This window comes from Neolamprologus multifasciatus, chromosome 18 (assembly GCF_963576455.1).
Source record: "Neolamprologus multifasciatus chromosome 18, fNeoMul1.2, whole genome shotgun sequence".
Taxonomy (NCBI): domain Eukaryota; kingdom Metazoa; phylum Chordata; class Actinopteri; order Cichliformes; family Cichlidae; genus Neolamprologus; species Neolamprologus multifasciatus.
The window spans coordinates 23413464-23440924 of record NC_140456.1 but is presented as its reverse complement, the minus strand read 5'-3'; the positions used below and the strand labels follow the sequence as shown (position 1 = coordinate 23440924).

At 42.1% G+C, this 27461-nt stretch overlaps 2 protein-coding genes across 6 annotated transcripts in view; one reads left to right on the top strand and one right to left on the bottom strand.

Annotated features, from left to right (window-relative positions):
* LOC146497946 (SPRY domain-containing SOCS box protein 4-like) overlaps positions 1 to 27461 on the top strand; it is an 83168-nt gene that overhangs the window by 20740 nt on the left and 34967 nt on the right. The window contains exons 1-2 of one of the 4 annotated variants that reach the window (XM_085141286.1): positions 17229 to 17483; positions 24981 to 25939. In XM_085141286.1, the coding sequence (XP_084997412.1) occupies positions 25207 to 25939 (733 nt within the window). In that variant the 5' untranslated portion in view covers positions 17229 to 17483; positions 24981 to 25206. Of the gene's footprint in view, positions 1 to 17228; positions 17517 to 24980; positions 25940 to 27461 lie in introns of those variants that run through there. The other 3 variants (XM_085141284.1, XM_085141285.1, XM_085141283.1) reach the window with 3 other exon arrangements.
* On the bottom strand, positions 8893 to 10671 carry LOC146497949 (uncharacterized). Of its 2 annotated transcripts, none has more exons than XM_085141280.1 (3): positions 10333 to 10671; positions 9556 to 9915; positions 8893 to 9446 (listed from the first exon to the last, which is right to left on the bottom strand). In XM_085141280.1, the coding sequence occupies exons 1-3, from the start codon at positions 10360 to 10362 to the stop codon at positions 8952 to 8954; spliced, it is 885 nt and encodes a 294-aa protein (XP_084997406.1). In that variant the 5' UTR covers positions 10363 to 10671; the 3' UTR covers positions 8893 to 8951. The 2 variants fall into 2 exon arrangements, with proteins under 2 accessions (XP_084997406.1, XP_084997405.1); XM_085141279.1 differs by having other exon boundaries at positions 9556 to 10032; positions 10333 to 10598.

The following is a 27461-nucleotide window of genomic DNA, read 5'->3' as shown; positions in this document are numbered from 1 at the left end:
AGGTGTTTTGTTTTCAGAAGGATATATTCATCACTTTGACCTTTCACCTCACCAGATCAGCAGTGTGAATGTTTGAGGTGCCTTCATTTAGAATTTTTTATTTTTTGGTCTCATCTTGTTGCAGTGAGCCCCGCCTTCATTTGACTTGCCAGCACAAAACTAAACAGTCACTTGGAGCTTGTAGTGTTTGAATGTTTGCTGACACACTAATCCTCCACTGCCGCTCAGCGTTTTCTCTCTTTGTTTCTCGTTCTTGCCCGTGGAGTGAGAGGAGAGAGTCAATGCACACTGTCACCTGATCGTTTTTCATTTTTACATTTTATTTAATTTATTAAATTGTCTCCCAGTGTTCTCAAAGTATGGTGCTCAGGCCATTGGCAGCAATTGGTAACATTTTAACCAGACTGTCACGGTCTGCGGAGACAGGCCGTGCGGTGGTGTGTGTGATGGACCCAGGTGCGTACACAAGTGAGTAGACGGGAGTGAACTTAACAGAAAGCGAGCCTTTATTATGGCTGAAGACAAAGTGTACAAACAAAGCAGGGATAGCGTGACTAAACTAGACTATAACTAAACTGGGAAAACTAATACTGAGACAAACTAAGAAGACTCAGAGACTATGATGATCACTGCAAAGACTGACCGTGAAACCATGGAGGTGAGAACACAGACGACGCGACACTGAACACAGCAAGACTGAGGACTAAATACACACATGAGGTGATCAGGGGAAGTGGAGACACATGAGGACACAGCTGACTAGAATGAAACATAATTACAGCACAGGGGAGAGTAAACCTAAATGCAGTGAACAAAGAACACCAGACTCTTTCAAAATAAAACAGGAAACCCAGAGACATGAAGATAAATCATGACATGAACTTAACAAAACCACACAGACATGTAACATGACAGGTAGAGGCACGAATCAGGGAGACTGAGTACAGGGGGAGATGACAGAAACAACTAAGAAATGAAGGACTAAATAGCCACCTAGAAATTAACTAGATCAAAAATGGATACAAAAATACATAAAACTCAAACACTGGGGTCACATGACCCAGCCCATGACACAGCCTGTGTGTGACAAGGACAGAAAGCTTTCCTGTGCTTTTCATTCATTCACAGTTTGTGTCATATTATGATATAGCAGCCTAGGAAGAGACAAAGAGAGCAGCATGAGTAATGTTTAAAAAGAATGTAAACCACAATTACCAATACTGATACAGACTGTCGAGAACTTGTCATCGCTCATCTTCCTTTAGCAGCCACAACCCTGAAACACAAACATTGGGGGTGCTCAACAGGATCTTGTATAGAAACTAGACTGAGTGTGCAAAATGCAGGACACACATTGTTTCAAAACATGTATTCATTGCTATAAGAAAATAGTAGTAGAACGGTTATGTATCAATACAACTTTCTCCAAAACCCAACGATAAAGAAAATCAGACAAAATGGGTGGCTGTAGCTCAGGTGGCAGAGCAGGTCAGCCACTAATCAGAAGGTCGGTGGTTTGATCCCAGGCTGCCTCCTGGCTGCATGCCAAATATCCTTGGGCAAGATACTAACCCCATGTTTGCCTACTGGTGGTGGTCAGAGGGCCCGGTGGCGCCTGTGTCCGGCAGCCTCGCCTCTGTCAGTGCGCCCCAGGGCAGCTGTGTCTACAATGTAGCTTGCCATCCCCAGTGTGTGAATGGGTGAATGACTGAATGTAGTGTAAAGCGCTTTGGGGTCCTTAAGGACTAGAAAAGCGCTATACAAATGCAGGCCATTTACCAAAATGTTTTGCTATCACTAAAAATATTGACCTTCATGTTGACTGACTAATGAGTTAATGAGTCCTTAACACAGAATGGAAATATTTGACATCCTTCCAACAGAGCACATAGTGCTGATTGGTTTTGCAACAATTTCCATTTTGCACGTTAATTGTAAATGGAAAAGGAATTAAAACGCTTTACCCAGACAGCCCTATTGCACTGATGAGCAGCTAGATAAATCAGAATTTGTATAACCAGCGAGCGAGTTATGAGCATGTGTGATAACCATGTTTTAAAAGACTTGTCTAATACTTTGATTTGCTCATGAGATTGCCATTTGTCTCAATAGAATAATGGTTACATCATTCTTATAATTATGGTGCCTTATACAGAACCATTTTTTAAAAACTCAGTGGAATAGTTGAAAAAATTGATGGACTGCATAAATCTATATTCATTTAGTAAGCCTTTGGGAAACACTGAGAAAAGTTTCCAAACATTTGTGGTTTGGGTTTTTCCTGGTAGAATCAAGTATAATTTGAGCGTAATATCACTACCTTGGTTTCAATGCAATGGTAAAAATAGGAGCAGAGAAAACTGAATGAGCTGTAGAGTGATGAAGATTATTAGAGAGGTCAAAAACTGAGATGGACAGAGAGTGACACCTGCAGAGACATGCTAATCCCAGAGTAAAGTGGATTACCGTAGCAGCCTCGTGCTCCCTCCCACTCTGTCTACAGGAAATGGAGCTGCCGTAAGCTTCTAAGTTGCTGTGGGCTGATAAACTGCTGTCTGTGCTGCTGTGTTCACCAGAATGCTGCTCGATAGCACTCAACACTAAAATTCTTCTTTAATCGTTCTGACGTCGCCTACGTGTCGATATAGTATCCGACTGTGTGGCTGCTGCATCTCGAGTCTGTACCGCGCACGAGTTCACAGACACATTTATTAAAGTACCTTAGCAGAGAGTTATTGAACAACCTGTGTTCATTCAGATTTAATGTTTCCCATCTATACTGAAAACTGAGTCATGACAATACTGAATTCAACCCTTTAAAGCCTGAGCTGTGAAATAATTGCCAGAAAATTAACATTTTTCTTGAAAATGGAGTGTCTATTGAACCTTTATTGAAACCATATGAGTTTTAATTTGTATCCTGTTTGCTGCATTGGGCAGTTTTTGCTTTTTGTTTTTTTCTTTGTTTTGTTTTGGGTTCTTTTGGGGGGGAGGGTCACCCTGATGATGTAGAAGTCTCGAAAACATATTGATTTTTGATTAGCTTGCACCCATGCACATCAGCACAGATAGCATGGAGCACCCGTTTGTGTTAATAATGCACCATGAAACACGGGAAGACATGGAAGGAGAAGATGACTGACAAACATGAAAGCAAACTACACATACACACAATTTTGTGTATAGGAAAACTCAACAGGTTATAATGAATCCTATAAAATATGAACAGTTTTTTAAAATCTTTTTGATCCCTGCAGTATTTTATAAATTTTTAATTTATTATATGAATTAAAAACATATTGTACATCTTGCTAGTACTGCCTTGGACCAGGTTGTTCAGAGATGCTCTTCTGCATACTTTAGTTTATTTGAGTTTTGTTTCCTTGTTATCAGCTCAAAGCAGTCTTTCTTCTGACCTCTGATATTAACAACGCGTTTTCATTCAGAGAAGTGCTGTTCATGGGATTTTTTTCTCTCCACACCATTCTCTGTAAACCCTAGATATGGTGTGTGGGAAAATCCCAGTAGATCAGCAGTTTCTGAAACACTCAGACCAACTCGTCAGGCATCAACAACCATGACATGTTCAAAGTCACTCAGATGACCTTTCTTAATTTTTAAGCTCAACAAGTCCTCTTGACCTACACGTCTAAATGTGTTGAATTGCTACCATTATATTTGTATTAACGAACAGGTGTAACTAACAAAGTGGCTGGTGAGCATATATTGCGGTGATGTGCAATAGTTGGCAGTCTTCAGTTGTTCCTGTGACCTTGAATCCTACAGTTGCACGTAAATATGTAGAAACATTGAGCAACAAAGGTGAAAACCAAACTTGGGAGGGGGAAAAAAAAGACCTGTCTGTCGATGCTAACACTGCGGTTGTCGCAGAGTATGACAAGAACAGAGTGCGTGTCACCTGTTGTGACAGGGCTAATATCGCATTTTGTAAATGGGTCCCTTTGCTGAGTGTGACATGTGGTAAATGGAAAATATGGCACTCTGGGTTTGATGGAAGCGTTAATGGTGCTCTGACAGATTATATGACCTACACAGGTTTTGAATGCAGAACACAAAGATGAAAGAAAAGGCACTTAGGAAAACTCAACATGCTGTAGTCTGTGTATATAAATATATATATTATTTATACTTGCTCAGAGCAGTTTGTATCTGCATCTCTGGTTTATTGATGACTGTCAACCTTGACATTTTTCACCCTGGCCTCGTCAGTTCCATGTTGAATACAGAGTCGATGTACGCTAGGGCCGCCACAAACGATTATTTTGATAGTCGACTAGTCACCAATTATTTTTGCGATTAGTCAACTAATCAGATCATCATCCATTGGACGTAAAACGTACAGCTTACTGCACCAGCATGCATCTGCTCTTATATAACTATCATTAGCTTACAGCTTTAAGTGTTTAAGGTATGTGCTAACTAAAAATAAATACAAAATGATAGTTTATTAAATTTTAATGAAATTTGCAGATTGTTTCGGTGAAGTTTAATAAACTCCTTGCTATCTAAAATACAACGGGACACCGCATCTCACACTTCTGATAATCAGCTGTCTGCTTGACATTTATTCAGCTGTGTAAAAACTATAACTTTAATCTCAGCCAAACCGATTAACTCAGGAACCAATAAAATACTAAAAAAAGCCAAACAATAACATTTTAAAGTTATCAAAGTGACTTATATATCATGTTTAACCTGAGTAGCGAAAGATGGTGGTGGGTTTGAAAACAATTTGTCGGGAGTCCGGTGTTCTCGCCGGCTCCAGTGAGCCTTGAACCCCGGCTAGCTATCGAGCTAGTGGGTAACAGACGTCTCAGAAAACGTCGGAGCGCTTTTGAAAATATGCGGTGTCTTGATAAACTGAGCAGATGTTTGAAGTTTACACAGCTACATTCTCGCCTGAAAATATGTTAAACGTTTATTTTGTGACCCAAAAAGAATAATAAGAGTAATATTAAAACTAACTAGCTGCCGCCATTGTTGGAAACTGAGCTGGGCTGCGCTATGAATTCTGGGACAGAGCTACTTCTTCTTCTTCTTCTTCGGGGTTTAACGGCAGCTAGCATCCTTGTACATGCAGTGCTGCCATCTTCTGTTTCAGTCCGTTATTACACTCTTAAATCCTACTACTTATTCCTGCATCTTTTGGGATCTTACAAAGCTTCAAACGACGCGTCGACTATTAAATCAGTCGTCGGCGATTTTGATAGTCGATTAATCGTGGCAGCCCTAATGTACGCTAAACACAGAGTATGTGCACTGTGACCTGGATTTCGTTTTACTAAAAGTCAGCATGTGGGAACCTGTGAACTCATCAGCCTCCATTTGAATACTTTTGCCATGTTTTATTTTACAGGAATGTTTTATCATAACTTAGTGAAAAACTGCTTTGAAAGTTAGAGACTCAAGTATTTCCACAGCTTGACGTGATGTTAAAGTTCAGCAACGTAGTGAAGGAGATGCACTAAAGCCTGTGTGCCATTGGATTAGCCGTGTGTGTGTGTGTGTGTGTGTGTGTGTGTGTGTGTGGGTGGTATCAGTGTCGCCACTGATTACTTCTGTCTCACCTTTTTTTATCTATTTTTTTTATCTGATTGTCTGTCTGCATGTGTAACCGGTTTTCTTGTCATGACTCAGAATTCGAAACAGCAGTTAAGTCAATAGAGAATACAATGACTAGTGTAGGTTTTTTATGGATTTCCCACTGACCACATCCATGTGCTGGTGGCACACACGGGTTCCAAGCATGCACCTGAATGTCTGAGGTGCAGACACGAAGACAAGCGTGAGACTGCAAACATCCCGTTGTAGCATCTCCAACGCTGTTAAACCTTAATGCGATAAGAAAGATAAATCTATTCCACATATAACATGTTCATATGGCTGCAACACTCTGGAGATGACAAGCAGTCTAGAACTGTAGTAGTCTTAAAAAAACATGCTTATCTTTGAGACACAGCAGTGTGATAAGCAGTTTGATGTTGTGGATACAACTCTGTTGTTTTAAACAAGGTGCCGCGTCCAGTAATACAGCTTTGATGTTCTTGACGTTGTAGTCTGAGCACACGCTGAATGTCCAAAGCCGTCTTAGGTGACACTTAATGACTTCTTGCTCTAAATGACTTGGTTTTCATACGACATTTAATTGACTGGCAATACTGAAGTGTACTGAGGGCCTGCAGTGACAGATGAGTGTGATTTTCTAGCTCTCTGTGGACAGGAGACAGCCACCAATCAGACACGGATCTGTGCATGTATATGCATAAGTTAATGATTTAGGGTCTCTGTGGGATATAGAGACGGCACGTGGCAATGAGGGGTCAGCGGTGACAGACGCAGGCCAGCAGCTGTTAAAGGAAGGGAAGGAGGGGAGGAATAAAAGCGAGTATAAAAGGAGGAGTGGCATGAGGAAGTGCTCGAGTGATGAATGGCTGGGCAGAGCTAGAGGGTGAAAAGGGTTGTGATGAAGGGTTTGGAGAGCAAAACGACAATGAGAAAAAGGCCAGTGGGTGGAGAGAGGGAGAGACGGTATCAACTGAAAAGACCTGACATATTTTTTTCAGTCTTAGTTCAAACACATTAAGAAGGCAATTATAGAGCTGAAATGAGACCGTTCAGTTGTGCTGCATATGTTTGCAAACGCTCGTGTAATGGAAACAAGTGTTCACACATGCGATTGCCTGTGATGGTCTTAAGCCACCTATTATCCTAGTAGCAACCTCGGGGGATGGAGCTAAAATCTGTAGTTCTCCAAAAAAACGGTTAAGGCAGCTTCAGGTGAAAATGGCCGGCTCTTCAGCAAATGTGGGGAGGGGGATTTTATAACTTGCCCTTTTAAAATGTATCATCCCTTAAATTTGCACCTTAATAAGGATGTGGCTGCTTTAAATGAAAAGTGGGTGGAGACACGATAGTTATAGACGTTAGCCGTCTACTCCTGACTGGTGATGGTGCCTCTTGGTGCATTTTAATGCAGTTAATTAACATAATACGGCTTACTGTGCAACCAATTGTAGAAACAGAGCATCCAAGAAGTCTGTTATGCTCAAGTCTTTTTTTTTTTTTGCGTTGCATCCATGTTTGTGTGTTGGACCCAAAATGTGTTTGATCCACTTATTAGCCAAGCCAGACAGCTTCAGCTGTCTTAGCATTTCACCATCTTGCTCAAATACAGTCCAATACTAGCTCCTAAAACACAGAAGGCAACTGTTCACGTGGGTTATGTCTATCTTTTATATACAGTCTTTTGTTGTTATTATTAAATAAACCCTTTTTGATAATTTTGTCTTGTTCTCACATGTAGATCATTAAAAGGAAAGAAGATCAAATATGGAATAAAAGGTTTAGATATTTAGCATCCGAAAGCCACATTAATAAAGAAAATACATTTTTTCTTGCTGGATCTCACCAGCAAGATCTCACATCCAGGTAAACACTGCAAACACTGTGTTTGTAGAATCCTGTTCAAAAATCATCAGGCGATAGTGACAGCACTACCCAGGTGTTACCATGGAGCCGATGTTGTTTTGGTTTCTGTGTTCTTCTTGTTACTGACTGAACTTGAAGCTATTTAGCTATTTACTGTGATTAAAAATTAAAACAAGTTTCAATCAGAAAGGGTGCTTTGGGTGTAGCAACCTTTTCACTTAATCGTCAGGGGACCCCTGAGGCTTTCTGTCCTATACCTTTCATTACTTTCACCTCCAGCCTCACCTGAACTGTTTTGAGCCGTAAAATGTGCCGTGCAAAGATCTCCAATCCATGTTTTAATGGTGAACGGTCATTAAAGAACAGGGTGTAGGGGCTAATTGGTTTAGAGAGAGTAAAACAAGAGCAGGCACATTCAAATTGAGACTGTGGTAAATTTTCAGTGTTTAAAAGCGGAGCGTCAAGTAAAATAGAGCTGTGTGAATATCTCATACTGGATAACCAAGAGAAATAGAGACAAACTTTTTACAAACAAATCTGGTTTTCAGATCCTGGGTTTCTCGGTTTGCTACCAGAATTTATATGAATGAAGAAATTTCTTCTCCATGTTAGCCGTCGACTCCTGACTGTGGTGATGGTGCCTCTTGGTGCATCTTAATGCAGTTAATTAACATAATACGGCTTACTGTGCAGCCAATTGTAGAAACAGAGCATCCAAGAAGTCTGTTATGCTCAAGTCTTTTTTTTTTTTTGCGTTGCATCCATGTTTGTGAGTTGGACCCAAAATGTGTTTGATCCACTTATTAGCCAAGCAAGACAGCTTCAGCTATCTTAGCATTTCACCATCTTGCTCAAATACAGTCCAATACTAGCTCCTAAAACACAGAAGGCAACTGTTCACGTGGGTTATGTCTATCTTTTATATACAGTCTTTTGTTGTTATTATTAAATAAATCCTTTTTGATAATTTTGTCTTGTTCTCACATGTAGATCATTAAAAGGGAAGAATATCAAATATGGAATAAAAGTTGAAGCTTAATATGCCTTCATTTTTCATACATTCTAGTAGGAGGCATTTTCATTGCTAGTTTTCACCAATTCAAAGGCCGTGATAGTGCCATATGTCAGGTTTAGATATTTAGCATCCGAAAGCCACATTAATAAAGAAAATACATTTTTTTCTTGCTGGATCTCACCAGTTACACACTAGTTTGTTGCCAATATCCAATTTAAGTGTGGTCATTAACTGCAACATGTTTCTTATCTTGGGGCTCTTTAAAATAAAGTCTGTCACTGTCAACTTAACCTTTATAAACTGTTAAACCTTTTTGACAGGAGACTCTTGATCACTTAAATGAGACTTATACTTTTTGAATAAATCTCTTCTGGACAAAAGTGTAATATTGTGTTATAGGTAAAAAACAATGATCCAAACAAAGACTGTAAGTTTAATGAAATTTCACATGTTTATTTTAAAATGAACAAAAAAGCAGATCAAATATTTAATTCGAGTTTATGAGCTGCACAGGTTTGGAAAACAAGGGTAAATAGTAGGAGGGAGCACGAGAGACCGAGTAAGGTTGGGAGGAGGATTGGGGGAAGGTGTGGAGACTGAGGGTTTTGCGTAAAGAATAAGAGCTGGGTGAAGAGTAGGAAAGAGCACGAGAGAGTGGGTAAGGTAGGGAGGAGGTAGAGGGGTTGAGTTGGGGTGTAGGGACAGGGGGTAAAGGGCAAGAGTCGGAGGGAGTGAGAGGGATGGGAATCAGGCAGAGGTTTGGGTTTAGATCTTCAGTTGCTGTTTTATCTTCCATCTTCTCGTTACTTTTTCCCACAAGGTTTTCTTCGATGTCCTCTTCAGTCTTCTGCTTTTCCTCCTTTTTCTTGTCCTTTCTTGGTTTGTCCATTCCCTCCTTTTCTCCCTCGTGGTTTTCCAGTTTTTCCTCTTGGGAATTTGTTTCCAGGGTTTCTTCCTGGTGGTCAGCGTCGGGTGCAAGCTCCTATGTAGTAGTAAAATGTATTTTACTGAACTGTGACTCAGTCTGACAGAAGTTGTTAGGACCAAACATGACATTATGGTAAAGTGAAATGATAGTGGAGACAGCTTACCTGAAGGACGTTCATCCATTCGTCCAGATTTTCCTGCAAGTTCTCCATCAGAAGCTTGTTCTTAATTTGGAGCTCCCCCACTTTTTTCTTCTCCTCTTTCAGGCTCTTCTCGGTTGATTGCCACTTGCTGCTCCAGTGTTGTTCCCTGGTGTTTATCTCCATGTCTTTTATGGTCGATTCATGGAGGAGTTCTACCCAGGCTTTGGTTCGAGCTCTTCTTTTCTTCACACATCTTTGAAGCGCCTCACCCTTGAGTTTGAGCTCTTCTTGGAGGCTACTCACTTCCATTTTGTGAGCATCTTCAAGGACGACAATCTTGTCCTTCAAAGATGCATTTTCCTCCTTTGCAGTCTTCAACTCCTGAGTGGCAAAATGGAGTGCATCTTTTAATTCTTGCACCGTTTCACTTTCAGCAATCTTGTTGGCTTCCTGCTGCTGTTTCATATAAGCAGCGCTAGTCTGCACTGGCCAAGATGCCTGAATGATAAAAACATGCACGTAGTCCATAGTTAGAAAAATCAATCACACAGTGTGATGTGTGGCATTAGAAAACTTTAAGGTGACACAACAAAAAGCAAAAACTGAGTCCTACAAATGTTATGAAAACACAAATGTTCACAGAGTTTTGTTAAAAGTGCTTACAAATGTTTAAGTATTAAAAATTAAAGTTAAACTCCAAAGTGTACTCTGCTTTGTGAAGGTTATGAAAGCTTTAGACACATTTTGAGCAAAATATTCAAAAAAAGCTTTTTGCTTGCTCACACGAGAAAAGCTTACCAGATTTTCTGAGACAAATGTTGGGTCCATTTGGGCTCAGGAAACACTGAAGAGTTGCTGTTACGCTTGTTTAGCTGTCGATATTTTTCCAAAACGTTCGTCGAGTCACAGCAAATAGCGAGAGATGCTTGTAGGTTCAGGTTGGTGTTTAGATATGAAATATCCAGGTAAACACTGCAAACACTGTGTTTGGAGAATCCTGTTCAAAAATCATCAGGCGATAGTGACAGCACTACCCAGGTGTTACCATGGAGCCGATGTTGTTTTGGTTTCTGTGTTCTTGTTGTTACTGACTGAACTTAAAGCTATTTAGCTATTTACTGTGATTAAAAATTAAAACAAGTTTCAATCAGAAAGGGTGCTTTGGGTGTAGCAACCTTTTCACTTAATCGTCAGGGGACCCGTGAGGCTTTCTGTCCTATACAAGAGCTGGGCAATATAAGATTTTTTCATATCACGATATGTTTTTTTTTCATTTCAGGCGATAACGATATATATCACAATATAAGCCAAATAACTATATTTGTAAGATTTAAATGTGCCGTTGCTCACAAGTAAAATGTGATAATAATCAGCAGCTTGTTTTGATTTAAATATTTATTTCCCATAATAAGTTCAACAGGGTAGATGTACTTAAGGAACATGAGACAGATAAATAAAGGCAAATATTGCAAACTACACAAAAGGCAGCCGCTAAAGTGTTTAACTTTCAAAATAGAACAAACAAAACAGACTACTAAATTGTCAATTCCACTTAGAAACAAAATATTAATTCTAAAAATAAATCTTAGTTTGTTTTACAGAAGAACAGAGAAAATTGACTAACTTTTGTCAATATCAAATAAACTGAGAACTAAAAGGAAATTCTCAATCTCTCCTTATTGTATAACTTAGCTTTTCAAACAGTTTTAACAGTTACTTTAGTCTAGACAAAAGCCGAATGACAAATTAGCGCTTTCAGTCTTGAGATTGAGACTTGAGATTTCAGTCTTCAGATTGAGCATGCACCGGTTTATTGTATTTCCAGACTTGCTTTCGGCACAATTTACAGTGCGCGCTACTCTGTTTTTTGTCAGACTTGAAATAGCCGAAATACCTTCACACTACGGAACTTCTTTGGCTCTTCCGTTCGACAATCTCTCCGGCATTGGAACCATCATCTGTTTTCTCTTCAGTAACCTTCGGTCACGCTCTCGGTTGATTTTTCTCTTTTTCTCTCTCCATTATCCGGGTGGCACGGCGGCTGGCTGCTTCCCAAACAAACACACATGTGCGGCTTGACACTTGTGCTGTACGTAACAAGTCACGTGACGTGACGCTGCGGCTGTGATTGGTTCGGCTCTGCGCTACCTAATTTGGATTGGCTGTTCTGTTTTTTTTTTTAAGAGGACAAGAGCAGTGAGGTCTATCTCAATAGTTTAATTTTTCTATCGAGAAAAAGTTATTTCGCAATACATATCGTTATCGTTCTATCGCCCAGCTCTATCCTATACCTTTCATTACTTTCACCTCCAGTCTCACCTGAACTGTTTTGAGCCGTAAAATGTGCTGTGCAAAGATCTTTAAGAGAAATGTTTTACAAACAAATCTGGTTTTCAGATTCTGGGTTTCTCGGTTTCCTATCAGAATTTATATGAATAAAGAAATTTCTGCTCCATGTTAGTCGTCTTTAAACTAAGTAGCAATAGATAATGACAGTAGGAAAATATTGCACTGTATCCTTTGCACTGTGAAGGATGAAATACCATTAGGTAAAAAAAAAAGAGAGAGAGAGAGAGAAATCCAGCTTTAATTAAGTTACAAAAGAACAAAACAGTCAGGCTTGGCCTTAGAAAGAGAAAAATGTGTACGGTACAGGCTGGACAGTAAAGCTACCTGGCACTGATGGTGTAAAGTGAGGAGCCTGAAAGGCAGAAAACTGCATGAGTGCACTGCAAACTGAGATTGTGCCTCATTAAGTGAGCTTTCCTATAGTGAAACAGGACATGGTACGGTTGTGTTTTAATGGAGGGAGGAAGAGAAAGAGATATGGGAGGGAAATGAAAGCAGCAGATCACTGTCTGTCCCTCCTGCTGCCTCCATTTACCATGATTGATTGTGCAGCCAGTCTGAATTAACGCCTACCTGCTGTACTCAGATGGTCAGCACTGATGTGTGCAAGAGGGAAAAGGAACTGTGCACCCTCTTTTTTTCCTGTAAGCCTTTTATTTCACGCAGTATGACAGCTAAGTGTTGGTCAACTCTTCTTACACTAGGGACGATAAATGTCCACCTTCAAGGACGTATTCCTTCAAGATTTAAAGACGTGGACATCCCGCAGACATGAGGACATTTTGCGGGTAATTGCACCTTAGGTTTAAGGATGGGAGGTCAGTTAAAGGATGGTGGAGACTACTCGATATTGATGGCAGGTTGTGTGAACTGGTACCAAGAACCTCCAGGAGAAATCAAAACAACCTCAGTTTATTACTTTAGGAGTTATATGGGAAAACTGATGTCGATCTCTCGTCCGTCTGTAAAATATAAAGCTATAGCCCACGCCCAGCAAATTGAGATTAATAGAGAGACTGGTGACAGAGGACAGACAGCATCCACCTACCTCTAAATCTCACTAATTCAGATTATCTGTGTTTTGTTTAATTCCCACAAAACCCCAAATAAAAATAACATATTGTGGTTTTATGAAGGATTATATGTGGGACTACATCCTCTTTGTGATTTGGATCCATATAAAACAGCTGACTCTTTTCTGTCCTCCCTCAGCGCACTTTTATTACCTTACTCCTGTCGCTTTTCCATCAGTACATAGTAATTCTACTGTTTATATCAAATATACATGTGTATATATATATTACCCTGTCCCTTTGACTGTCCTCACCCTTCACCCTGAGGCGGCACATTTCAAACCCTTTTTCTCTCATTTCTCCCACTTTTGTTCTCCCCTTCCATCCATCCGTCTCCCCCTCTCTGTTGATCCCTCCCCCCTGGGCGATGTGGACAGTTGGATGGCTTTGTGTTTGACACGCGTGTTGGTAGGACACACACACAAATGCACGGGCACACACACTTCCAGTTCCTATTGTCAATAAGATGCTCAGCTGTGAAGCCCCTAGCCCTAATTGTGTGGGGTAAGGACAGTGCCCTTATTGTCCTGCAGATTAGCGCATACGCAAACACCCACCCACACACACATGTGTCCTCAGACCCCATGGGGTCCCTTTAGAGTGGATGTGCCTTGAGGCAGAAAATCAGGGGCAATTTACGAAAGGGTCCGTTAGGGGATGGGGGATGTACCGCAGTCCTCAGCTTGAAGCTGTAATGTCAAACACTTTCTTTGGTTTCTTATTTAGGATGACAGAAGTCAGTCTTGTGGTGTATTAATGGAAAAACATGCAAGAATTTGTTTTAGTGAAGCGTACTGACAATTTACTCAGTGGCGTTGATGGATATGAGCCCTGAGATGCAGAAAATATAGAAAGCAGTTAACAGAAATCTTCCCACCCTGCACATTTCTCTTTGTAGCAGGATAAACATTAAAGTGATCAAACTCAGGGCATTTCATTTCCTTGGTTTAGACACAATTACTTAAGCAATGAAATCTCTATATAGTATAATAAAATAAAAGAAAGATTTTGTGTTTAACACCTAATGTTACTTTATCGCTCCTTCTTGGATTTTGCATACAGTATGTTATTGCTGTCATGCTGGACAAATGCAATCAATTTGTGTGATCACTGGTTTGAAGCAAAGCCTCCCAAAACTAAAACCCGGAAAAGCCTCTTAGCCACGAGAATTAGGGGGCTGAGTTTGGGGGTTTGTATTTTAAATGCAAATTAGAAGTACATAAATTAAATAAACAAGAAAATATACCTTCACCTTGTGATTTGACGCATTGTGTTTACAGCTGATCCTAGACTATGATGACAGAATACAAAGGATTGCAGAAATTAAGCAACCAGGAGTTCCACTTTATTTCACGTGAGTTTGTCTAAAAATAAACACGGGGAAAGTCCAAAGTCAGATACGCTTCCATCAAAAAACAAAAACAAAAAAGCTTTCTGTGGAAATGGAATCTCAGATTCTTTCCCAGATTTCTGACTTTCCTTTCTCACTCCTTCCTTGTTAGCCTACAGTGACCTGAAGCCTACGGTGAGTGCTTACATTCAAAACCACTGACCTTCGGTGGATGGTATTTAGAATAGTGGCAAGTCAGTAAAGACGCTGGTTTGAGTACATGCAGATGTATGAACACTGTGTAGGGCAAAGGTAATGTTTGTGACCCATTCAGGTGATCCATAGCCCCCAGTGTGTTTATACACATCTGTACATTTCCTCTTTACCACCTCGAGCCTGAATGAAGCCAGTTAACTGGCTCTGACGTAAGTGTGTGTGTGTGTGTGTGTGTGTGTGTGTGTGTGTGTGTGTGTGTGTGTGTGTGTGTGTGTGGTAGTTCTCAGCACTCTGAGCCATGTTCATGTTAACATTTTAAAGACTTTTTAAGCATAGGCAAGTTACACAGTGACAGCGCAAACAGGAAAAAGAATGTTCACCTTCAAAATAAAAGTTTTTAAATACAAGTGACCAATTCAGACTTGAAGCGCTGAAACCAGTCACCAGAATATTTTTAATGTAGCCCCAAAAAGCAGTCATTTTTCACCGCCAGGAACCACTCACCAACTAGTTAAGGATTACACATGTTCCCTTGTGACCAGAGGTTGTCAGGGGGTCACTGCCCGGTATCCAGGCCTGTGTGACTGTGGTTTACTATTATATATCTCTTTTAATCTATAACTAATGTGTAAAACAGCAACTTGCTGGTTTAGTGGGCATAATTGCCAGACATTTCCTTGACCCCTAACAATGATGGAACATCTTGTAGAGACTTTAGAATTCCTGATTCAATCACATAACAGAATGTTTTAGATAAAAAAAATACAAAAAACATAGCAGCTATCCAAAAGCTATTCATGTAATCTAATCTGATCTTTCTTTATCTAACACTAACACACACACACACACGCTGAACAATGCATCAGGGACAACTTGGGGAGCCAGGGACCAATCCAGTCGACCGTCTCTTCCACCTGAGCCACAGCCATTCTTCTCATAAGCCATCCAGCAGTAGCACCAAAACCATTTTCACACATGAAATATAGACACTTCAGGGATAATAAGATCTGGACATTGTCCCACATTCTCTGAAACTGCTATTTCTAACATGTACACACGAAAGAGGGCAATCCACTTCAGACGTGTTCTCACTACTGGAGTATTTCCACGCCCTGCCCTGGGTGAGAGGAGGTGTCTGGGTAGAACATTTCGTTCACTGGTATTGAACTGCTACCTGCATTATTCCCACCTTGGAACAAATTGGTGCATTCTAACATCATACAAGTCTATGTTGTTAGATATCAGGTAATCTCTAGTAAAATCCAGGGATGCAGTGAATGCATTAAATGGTTAAATTCACAGCAAAGCAATAAATATAGTCCCCAAAACTCTGAACTGTCCCTTGAAATCTCGTTTGTGTTTTCGTTGCGGGGTGGTGGTGTTGTACATGAACTCCTCATTAAACGTGACCTCACTGTTAGTTGTAGATGTCTGAAAACAAAAGTCATACAAACCAAGATTTACTCTCATACAACTCTCTGTTATTGCAAATTGCGCTTGAATGCCTGAGCTGACGTGTGATGTAATGATACAGTGGGAGATGTGTTGTCGTGGGGGTTTTAGTTCCCCGGTGGTCATGGGGAAAGGAAGCTCATACAGGAAGTGAGCTGGCAGGGCCCCGGTCCTGCAGGATTACACATCCACACGACTATATATGTGTTAATGTGTCTGCGCGTGTGAGTCAGCAAACACGTGTGTGCCGTGTTTTCTAAATACCACACGGTGATGAGAGAAAGATCCGAGGACAGAGTGTCCGGAATGTGCTTGTTTTGTCTGTAGTACTCTATTTACTTTCCTGATTTCTTAATTGACTGATGTAGCTGCAGGAAAAGGCCGATAAATGAACATAGTCATCGCATCACCTCAGTTATGCAGTAGTTATGCTGTAATTTGCAGTTGTGGTCAGATAAAGGAGGTGACAACAGGAAAGAGCAGCCGGCACAGAGTGTAATAGAGCAGAACAAAAGAGAGCGGGGGTCATCACCCAGACAGCAGTGAATCTAATGTGCTAATTGCACACATGGAAAGTGGACAAAAAGGAATACTTGGTACTCAGCAACAGTAATCAAACACTGTGAAAACAATTATTTTTAACCTTTTTTTTTTTTTTAAATCTTTTGCTTAATAGCTTTTGCAAGAATGTCGTCCTCGTGTGTTTAACTGTAGCTTTCCACGTACCAGTGCACGTAGGACACGACCTGCCTTTCTCACCTTATCGCCTGAAATGTGCACATGATCCGCTCGTGCACGTGTCGGGGTGAACGTGTACGTGAACATGTGTGTCTGTGTGTGGCTCCAGCAGTCGGGGCGGGGGTTGGTGTGGTTGGTTGGCTCTGTGTGAGCTCTTTGTGAGAAGTGGGGAGTCATGGGTGGGGGGGTGTACCGGGTGTTTCTCTCAGCTGCCTGCTGGTCTGGTTGCTGTTGGTAACTTTGCTTGATTAGATCAACGGATCGGCTTTCAGGCCTCTCTCCCGCTCCCCCACCCCACCCCCAGCTCTCCTCTCGGAAAGGCTGAAGTGGAACTGAAACTGGAGTGGTGCTAAAAGTCAGCGCGGAGCTGCGAGTTGCGGCGGAGGAAATCGTGACGGTGCTGCCTTGGAAACGCTCGTCGGAGTTCGAGCACAAGTGAGTTGGGGGAAGGTGGGGGGGGGGGGGGGTAAGAAAAGAAGTGATAGCCTCAGGACAGATAAGCTCCAGGGAGAGAAAAAAGGGAGGGAACAAGGGAGGGAGGAGGAGGAGGAGGCAAGAGAGAGAGAGGTGGGAAGCTCTCAGAGGAAAGCAGTCTCTCTCTCTCACTCTCTTTCTGTCTGTCCGACTTGCCGGCTGCTTCTTCTTCCTCCTGTCTTCTTGGGTTTTCTGGCTGCCGGCGACTGGCTGGAGGAGTTTCAGCTTGTTTTTCGCCTGCCTTTCGGATTTGAACATGGACTCAGGCTGAACAGCTACGCGCACTGAGCTGTGAGAAGAGTCACTGGAGATTCCCTGTAAGCAGCTTGATCTGATGTCTACAAGGTGAAGTGTGTCTTTGCTCAAATATCCCGCTGAGAGAGATTGTTGCTATTTCAGGAGTGTGTGTACTTGTGGAAGAAACAGAGCAGCCTTGGAGCGATGAAGTGCTCTTTGTGACAGTTCATACAGGGATAGACGATGAAGGTTAAAAGTCGCTGTTAGTATGATTCATTTTTCATCATGTTTACGAGAGACGGTGATGAGCCTACGCATTGCTGCTTTTGCTGGAAACATTTCCTCCTCTTATTGATGCTGCTTCACACTGAGCCTCTCCTCCCTCCGGCTCTCCCTCTTCTTGCTCACCTTCTGTCGCTTTTAATTCTCTTAATGGTCTCGAGGTCTCAGCTGGTCAGCTGGGATACCCCTGTGTGTGTATGTGTATTTGTGTGTGTCTGCTTGCGTCTGTGTGTGTGTGTGTGTGTGTGTGTGTGGGGGGGGGGGGTCAGCTTTTGTTTGGCAGAGAGACAGTTGGGAGTTCTCAGATAAACTACCTCTGGATTTCCTCCCTGCTCACATGCAATAAGATAGATCCTGCTTTCTATTTTTAAACACTATTGTTTGTCTATATATTTGTGAGCACCTGACTGCTCGCTCTGCAGTAGCATTTCTCTCACTGTTGTGTTTAGTCTATGGATTGGGGCAGGAGGGCGTATTTGTGTAGTCCATTCTGGGATAGAGAGATAGCAGCTCTCCTTTCTGACTTTATCCTTTTGTTTTGTCAGCTGCTGACCGCTGTTTTCTCTCTCTTCCAACCCTTCCATTGTTTTTTGCTCCCTTAAGCTCTCTTTATTTCACTCAGATCCAGATCCATGCAGCTTTGCTCCTTTGCAGCCGCTGCTATTTAACATTTTCTGACAGCTTTTGTTGATTTTGTAATTCCTTTTTTGTCTTTCTCTTCTTAAAAACTAAGAGAAGTGGGGAGGGTTCTCAGTGTCATGCTGTGTCCCTCTCATTCTCTCTCACTCTGTGTGTGTGTGTGTGTGTGTACTTTTCTCAATCAGATATCCGAGCAGAGCACCATGTGAGCTGTGTCTCAATCCTAAAACATACAGTTTCCATTATTTTGGTTTTGCCAGTGCAAGTGTCTAAATCTCAAATATAACAAGTTGTTACACGATGCTGATCCGATGGAAATGTCAGGATGTTGGTCCAGCACTTTTGCCTAACTCAGATGGCATAAACAACTGAGTGAAATGCCACGAAGCTTTGGTTGCCATCATTAGATCAAAAAATGTAATTCAGCCAATATTTTTATTTCATGACAGCCCCATTGTTATCAGCTGAATTTTGAGGTTTATCCTCATTACCAAATGTCGCTTAGCAAAAATGGTTAGCCATAAACTGCATCTAAGAAATGCAACTAGACGTCCTCCAGACATCAAGCCTTGAGCTGGTCACAATGATAGGCCCACCGTAAAGCGTGCATTGCATTATTGCCCTTTTTGACTAATGTGGGTGTGCATTAAGAGTTCAACCTAGCCATCAGGTCACCAGCAAAGAGTGTAATGGCTTCACAGATTGTGGGAGCTGGAGGTCATTTTCCCATATGCTTCTGTAGTGCTGAGTTTTGTTTGCAGTCAGTAGTGTCGCCTCCTGCTGGTCAGTAAAAAGAATACACATGCCAGACGCTTGAGCGCTGATGTCACTTTCAAAGCCCAGAAGCCAATTTTTAGTTAGTGTGGCTAAAAGGGTAACATCACTCCTGTACGTCAGCATGTCAGTATGTTAACATGCTGCTATGGGTTTTTCCTTTATTAGAATTCTAAATGCGCGTTTTGCAGGTTGACTAATTAATAGACTTTTAGCTCCAAAAAACTCCCCGGTGTTTTGTAGTTGTATAAACAGAATATCTGTGACTCAGAGTTTTCGACATCATTACATCATACGAGGTATATATGTATATATGTTTTCAAAAATTCCTGGATTGTGCTTTCACTTGTGTGGGCGTGACACGTTTCATCACACTAGTGGAAGCGGCTCAGCTAAGTGAGCGAGGCAGCAGCAGTGCGTCATATCCACACAGACTTTGATGCAGTTTCTTTACTGCTGGGGTTGTGAATCTGCCACAGCTGCCCCAGAAAGCTTTATGTATGGCATTGCCAAGGCCGTGTCTGTGTGTGGACACGTGTGTCCATATGTCTGCGAGAGAGGGGTGAATAGGTTCTGCATAGCTGTCCATAAAGGGGTGCTCAATCACTGTAGCGCTAATGGTCTTCCCTTAGGGCGCCATGGATTTTTAAGGTGTTGCGACAGGCATGGAAGAAGCATAGCAGCTTAGAAGCAGACAGCATCCTCTGCATCGTAGAGTTTCATAATGCTGGAAAGTAGATCAGTTTCAGTTCCTAAGTCACCCGTTATTCTGTTTAATATTAAGGCGAAAGAGCAGAGCACATTAATGTGAACCGAGGAGGAAGATGTAGGAGATGGAACATGATTCATTAGGGAGCGTGGTTCCAGACGGCGTCTCTGTAAAGTTAACTCTGTAAAGAGTTAACACACTGATGGAACAAAGATGGAGAGCGAGTGGGAATCCATCAAAAGCAATGCATCAGAGATAGAGTAAAAAAAAAAAAAAAAAAGTGGGAAAAGGAAAAAGGCAGCCATTAACTTTCACGGTACATGTGTCATTTTATCTGTGAGAGAGTGTTTGCGACAGTGAGCATGTGCAATAGTATGCAGCGATGTCCGGAGTTTTGCAACCTGTGCTTTTTCTGCTTGCTGAGCTTGCATTGCCATGCCACACGCTAAACGCCATTACAAACTGATAGGGTGTCAGTTCTGCTAGTCTCCCTGGATTTAGTGGCACTGGAAGGCAGAGAGAGGGTAGCAGAGACAAATGGGTGAGGCAGCGGGAATGAGAGCTGAGAGAGAATTTAAGCAGAGTGTAGCAAATACAGGAAAGCTGTTGAAAACAGCTGTGTGAAGAGACAGGAAAGCGAGAGGGTCAAACCTACAAAGGGTGACTGCGATAGAGAGTGGTAACGTCTCTTTCTGCTGAAGCCTAATAAGTCCAGAGGTGTCATCAGCTGGAGGAGTTTAAAATCCCAGTCCACTGTCTCTGTCTGTATTTTGACATCATGTTAGGAGCCAGACGGTACAGTTTATGTCTGGCTCTGGCATCTTCATCTACCCAGGGATTCCCTCAGTAGGAATGAATGTCAGCAATGTAGAGAGGATGGTAGTTTGTTTAATCTAGTGGGTACAGCTGTTGCTATGAAGAGATGCTGTATGTTATAAATGTGTGTTTGGGATTGTGTGTGAGTGCTGGTTTTGTACGCCGTGGTGCCCAGATGTCCTCCCAGGAGTGGAAAGTGGAAGAAGTGACCATTTTGTGATTCATTTTCAGACGTCACGAGAATGATGCAAAGTTGCGGTAATTTGGAGTGACAGGCAAGGTTCACATTTGGGCCTCGAACAAAAAGGCAAAGCAGGGTTCATGAGACACATGAAGTTTGTTTGCCTGCTCCAAAGCTTTACAGTGTTTCCTGACAGACTTCTGTGGCGCTGCGTGGTGAATTTGACACTAAAGAATAATTAATAGATGTTTTAACTGTTTTTCTTTTTTCCTTAAAGCCAACCCATTGACATTCCTTCAGAGGGAAAAAACAGACACCTCAATATGTCAGGAGGAAGCTGCTGAATTTCTTGTTCAGTAACTGAAACAGACACGTGAACTTTCAGCTCGCTGCTCATTGTGTTTAAATGGATGCATCTGTTTGACTGAAATTGAGTCTGGCTTTGTCATAACCCTTTTGCTCTAAATGAAGGAGAATGTCTTAAATTGGCATTTTGGCAAATAGGCTAATTTGCTTTCTTGCAGATGAAGTAAATTAAGATTGAAAACGCCCCTGATAGAAAATTACAGCGAGCAGCCTGCATAGTTAGCTCAGCATAAATAATAAAACAAAGGGAAAACTGCTATCTCGCCTCTATTGAACTAACCAGCTGCTGGTATATTAAACAGACAGATATAAGTGGTGTTTGTGGCAAGGCAGGTGAGTAAGTAGATTTCCAAAGAATATAATAATACGATAATACATATGATTTCTTCTGCTGTCGCTGTCTAAAGGTGGCTGTGACTCTCAGGCTAGACATTCACGAATTAACCGATAATCAGGAAGCTATTAGCCGTTATCCTTTGTAAACTTCTGCGTCGTTTCTTTAAAAGTCCGTGATTAACTGCCAAGCGAGTGCAAACTCAAAGTAAACACCGGCGCATTAAAGACTGAGCTGAAGACTCGGGACAACTCGGTTTCTGTTAATCACAGTTTTATATTTAAACACAGCGCTCAGGGTTCTTGGCGTAATTTTTGTGGAAAAGCCCACAGACGTTTCTAGTGTGTTCTCAGAGGGTGGTGCAGTATGAGTGAGAGGTTCCTCGGCAGTTTCCTTTTCCTGTGTGTGAGCTGTCCCTGCATGAGTGTGTCTGTGTGTGTGACTTCAAAGCCTGTCTGCCCAGTCAGAGCTTGCTGGTCAGTTTCAAATGAAACACAGTCCGTGAGACAGGCCGACACACTCACACGCACTCGCGCACACAGTGCACGCCTCTAATACAATGTTACATACTCACACACACACACACACCTCCCCCGAGCTTCCAGGTGGCTGCAGCTTGTTAGTGGTACAGCAGGAGAAGCCAGATGAAGCCAGCCCACACCAGCTGCACTGCCCTCTACCTGCCTTCTTATCTCATTCTTTTCCAACTTTTCACCTTGCTGTTAGTGGAATTTCTAGTTTCTATAGTTTTTTCTCTTTGTGTCATATCTTAAAGACGACGTTGCCGATCGTCTATTTTAGCTTTTTTTTCCTTCGTTTTCTTTCTAGTCTCTCTTCTGATCCTCCCTATCCTATCCTACCTTTGCATATTCCTTCCATATTAAAGCTAATCAAACTCCTAATTTAAACTAGTAAAAGAAAATTGATATCTCCTACCACAATAGTGGCGGTGCACAAACACGTACTATCTTGTGACATTGTAGATCAAATGATTAATTGACCAAGAAAACAATAATCATAGAGTTATTAGAAAAAAAACCCCTGCCTTCTTTTGCATGTGTGTGTATTTGGCACGTGCGTAGCTCTACGTCAGCTGCTGTCCACTCCATACCTGCCTAACTCTAACTGACTGCATGAAGGGATGAGTGCAGTCTTAAAGGAGCCGGCAGCAGGAGAAGAGGAAGATGGAGGGAGGGAAAGTAAACAACAGATGGTGGAAGCATGTTGCTGCTACTCGCAGCAGTATGCCAGCCCACCACCAGCTTCTTGCGAGGTTACTATGCAACGGTGACCGTGACGATATGGAGGTCAGAGGTCAAGTGCCTCCTTGATGACGGCTCCGTAATGCCACGCGCCGTGCCAGACTGAACCAGCTGAGACACATGTATAAAGACGCTGAGAGAGATGTTTTCCTTGGCTGAGGTTTGGCGGCGATGACTGTTGAAATCTTCCATGCAGCGTCCACCCTTGACCCACCTGCCAGCAGTGATGACACACACTGAGGCAGCTGTCTGTGCTCTGTCTGTTTGTGTGTGTGTGTGTCCGAGCGCTGAGTCGTTTCATGCTGAGGAGTGAACTGAGTAGTGGCATACATTGGCTGGTGTGGCTGGTAGGTGCCATGACCTTCACGGAGAGGGGAAAAAGAAAGAGAGCAAGAGAGAGAACTGGAAAATGCACGTGGTCAAAACAAGACGCTCGTATTCGTGTTGTGGAATATCTTTCTGAGGACCAGCTTTAGGGCTCGGCCGTGAGGACTTTGAGGAAAATGACGACATTTGAACTGATCTTAACTTGGAGTTAAAAGGTTTGAATTAGGGTTGGGGTGAGGCATTTCAGCTGTGATGGCTGAGGGTCAGCCCTGTCCACAGACTATGAGTTTTTCACCATTGTTTTTAGTTATACCTTACTTTTTTTGATATCGTTAACCTTCAGTTATTTTGCCATTCAGTCCCCAATCTTAATCTACAGTAAAAAAACAAACAAAAACAAAAACAGAGTTTGAGAAGCTTTTGTAAAAATGTACTTTATTGAAATATTTTTTAACTCAGTGTTATTTTTTTTAGGTTTAAGTAACTAGTTTGAGTAAAAAAAAAGAGAGACAATAGACCCTATTTAGAAATTTTGATACAGTAGCAGAGCAGTTTCTCATGTAAACCATAAATAACAGTTTGTATTGTCAATAGCAGAACGAGGTTAGATCTTCGGTAGCTGCCTTTTGTGCTTTCGAATTTTTTTGTAACACAGCGCAGCGTTGACAGGTAAATAAGGTGCGAATCACTCATATTGAAGTGTGAGACACTCTTACCAGAAGAAGCGTCAGTTCATTTAACACACACACACACACACACACACACACGTACACACAGTCACTTTGTGGCTTATTCAGGATGAGGTAAATACAAGCAGCAGACATGCAGGGAGCTGTGTGATTCACTTCCCCGTTTGCATGAAGTGTGGCTGTTTTCCTGTGAACAGGAAGCAGAAGCTGTCGTTCCAGGAAGAGATCATTACGTTGGTTGAAGTGCACCGAACCTGCCTGTGTGCGTGTGACAACGAGAAATCGTGTCTTTGTAGCAGCTTCGCAGCCTGAAATAAGGGTTTCAATTCGTTTACTGCAACAACTTTAAAAATAATTACTAAAATAAACAAGTTAATTTTTTGCCTATTTAAATCTCCAATTTCCAATTTATTTAGATGTGCGTAAATCAAATAGAAATATCACAAGAATGTTATAATGACGTGACCGGATTGAGAGAAATTAATGATTTGGATTCCCAAAGTGGAAGTGAAATAACAAGAAACTAACTAAAAACTAAACTAAAACCTAAAGCGCCTACAGTAGAAACTGATTTTTACCAATGAAAACGAAAACTGTTTCCTAAAAATGAAAGTATTAACTGTGGTCACAGCTCGCTCTTGTTTTATGTGTGTCACACACATGAGCGTCAAAGACAGAACTGGAGCCATGTTTCATCATTTTACCAAACGCCTCGGCATGCAGACTAGCTGACGTTTTCAACTCCGTTACACAGAGGATTGGAGATAAATTATTACCTTCTGCTTTCCGTTTGCCTTCTGTCGATATTTTTGCAGACTCAGACAATACCCATTAAATTTGCATTAACTAAATGAGAGTGTGGCAGGTTCAGATCTGAGCTATGTTGCACAACTGGGCAATGTTTGCACGGTAACATACGTGTGTTGGCACCGGCACATGACTTTCTTGGTAGGATGCATGATGAGTCAGAGGAAATACATGGGTCTTTGTGCCAGTAATTGTCCTGTTCATTGTGTATTTCTCTGAAATCAAAGCCACACAAAATCTGTGAAACAATACGTTTTGCCACCCGTTGCCATCACTGTGCTTCTCTTTCAGCTCCTCTACATTTTCTTTCTTTTTTTGATATCTGCTAACGACTGGTATTCATATCTCTGTTTTTATTTACGTGTTTTTCCTCTTGTGCTTCTCTCAACAGGAGTGACAGCGGCTCTGTCTTTCTGAAGAAATCTGTGGCATGAAACCAGATCACACAGGTCTCTCGTACACCTTCATCTCCCTTTACCACTCTCCAGTTAGAAACACACTCCTCAGCTTCACTGCATTGATGAGGTAACGTCAGGCTCCGTGCAAGAACCCACCTGCAGCGACTCCTCCTTCCCCTCTTCCTTCCTCTTCCTTCTGTCAGTCATTGCACCGCAGCCATGGGCCAAAAGATCTCTGGCAGCATTAAATCAGTAGATGGTCGCGGGGAAAGCGGTGGCTCCCCATCCTACCGACCCCTGACTCATCGCCGGCAGCACCCTGAGCTAAGGGGCCCGGATTTCTTCAAACCTCCCAGGCTGGATCTCCTACTGGACATGCCGTGCGCTGGACTGGAGACTCAACTCCGTCACGCGTGGAATGCCGATGACCGGTCGCTTAACATCTTCATCAAAGAGGACGATAAGTTAACGTTTCATCGCCACCCTGTCGCTCAGAGCACGGACTGCATCCGGGGGCGGGTCGGATACACGAGGGGACTCCATGTATGGAAGATCAACTGGCCTGTCCGGCAGCGAGGCACCCACGCTGTGGTCGGAGTGGCAACCTCCGAAGCTCCTTTACATTCTGTTGGCTACACAGCATTAGTGGGGTCAGACTGTGAGTCCTGGGGCTGGGATCTGGGACGTAATAGGCTCTACCATGACAGTAAGAACAGGGCGCACAGCTCACTGCCCTCTTACCCTTGTTTCCTGGAGCCGGAGGAGTCGTTCACTCTTCCGGACTCTCTGCTAGTGATACTGGACATGGACGAAGGGACCTTAAGTTTTATGGTGGATGGACAGTATCTAGGAGTGGCATTTAGAGGACTGAAAGGAAAGAAACTGTATCCCATCGTCAGCGCCGTTTGGGGACATTGTGAGATATCCATGAAGTACATCAACGGCCTGGATCGTAAGTAACCGCTTTTTGGTGACTATTTACACATTATGAACATAATCCAGCAGTAATAGTAGTAGTGGAGACTACTCAGAATTCATAATCACATGACCTTAGATCAGTGGTCTCCAACCTTTTTTGCGCCACGGACCGGTTTATGCCCGACAATATTTTCACGGACCGGCCTTTAAGGTGTTGCGGATAAATGCAACAAAATAAAACTAGTACCGGTACCGAAAAAAAGAAGATTTATTCATAACACACGTGAAAAGACCAAGGAAAACCGATAACAAAATAACGCTGAAAACCGATAAAAACCCTGAAAACCATACATTTCACACCTGAGCCTCAACTCTCGCGGCCCGGTACCAAACGACTCACGGACCGGTACCGGTCCGAGGCCCGGGGGTTGGGGGCCGCTGCCTTAGATGACCTACCTACAAAAAATGCCTGATATAAAAAAAAGGAAAAGGAAAAAAAAGGAAACCACTGAACTAAACTAATGTGGCGGTGTCGTAATACGACGCATGCCTTCGTGATGTTGTAAGAATTTCAGTTTGTTGTGTCACTCTTCTGAGATTGCAAATTTGACACACTTTCTTTGGCAGCAAACAGGGTGAAAATTAGTTTGAGTACCACTGGAAGGAGTCCATGTGTTCTGCAACATTCATTATTCAGTACTCAGTACTGAAAGCATTAGTGTCTCAGCGGTTTGAGTGTGCAATTTCTAGTGGTTTTTTCTTCTTCTTTTTAAATTGAAGTGCTTTCGTTAGCGATGCTTGAAGCCGGAGAGGAGTCTTGAGTTATTTCACAAAGACAGAGAAGGTGTTTTTTTTAACAAAGCAGTCAGATGTTAGCGATGGATGCGTTGGGTTGATTTTGTTATATTTTTCGGTGATTTGGCTTTTTTCTGGCTGTAGAAGTGTATCATGAGCTAACTCTGTTTCAAATTGCTGTGGCAGAGCAGACATGTGGTGCACACATGAAATAAAAGAGTAGTTTAAAATACTCTTCTGCAGGTTTTTTGGTTTTGATTGGGTAAACAGATTGCTTGTGATTGTTTTCTTTGATCTCTGAAGTCTCTCCCACTGTCTGCATGTGCGCGCCAAAAGAGAAGAGCCAGCCTCCCCCGTCACAGTCTAAACAGTAACGCTTTGAACGTCTCGTTAAAAGCTCACTTAGACGCACATCACGGACACTTACACGTATGAACACACACCTGCCAGGAAGGGAAAGGGTGTGTTGTGACAACAGGCTTATAATCTCCCTCCCTTTTAGTTCGCTGAGCCCTGTGGGTCTTATTTGATTTCACAACAGGGTGTGCTTTTGTGTGTAACCCCAACAGCAATCTCAAAGGAAAACCCGTCGCTCTCTGTAGTTTGTTACATCTCATTTCTCTTTGCCCAATCATCTCAATTTTTTTTCTCTCAAAACTTCTCTGCTCTCCAGGGACACCATGACACCAAGAGCCCATTTTCTTCTCTAAAAAAAATAACAGGCGTAATTCCAGCTTTAAATTGGGGTTTTTTTGGCTTAA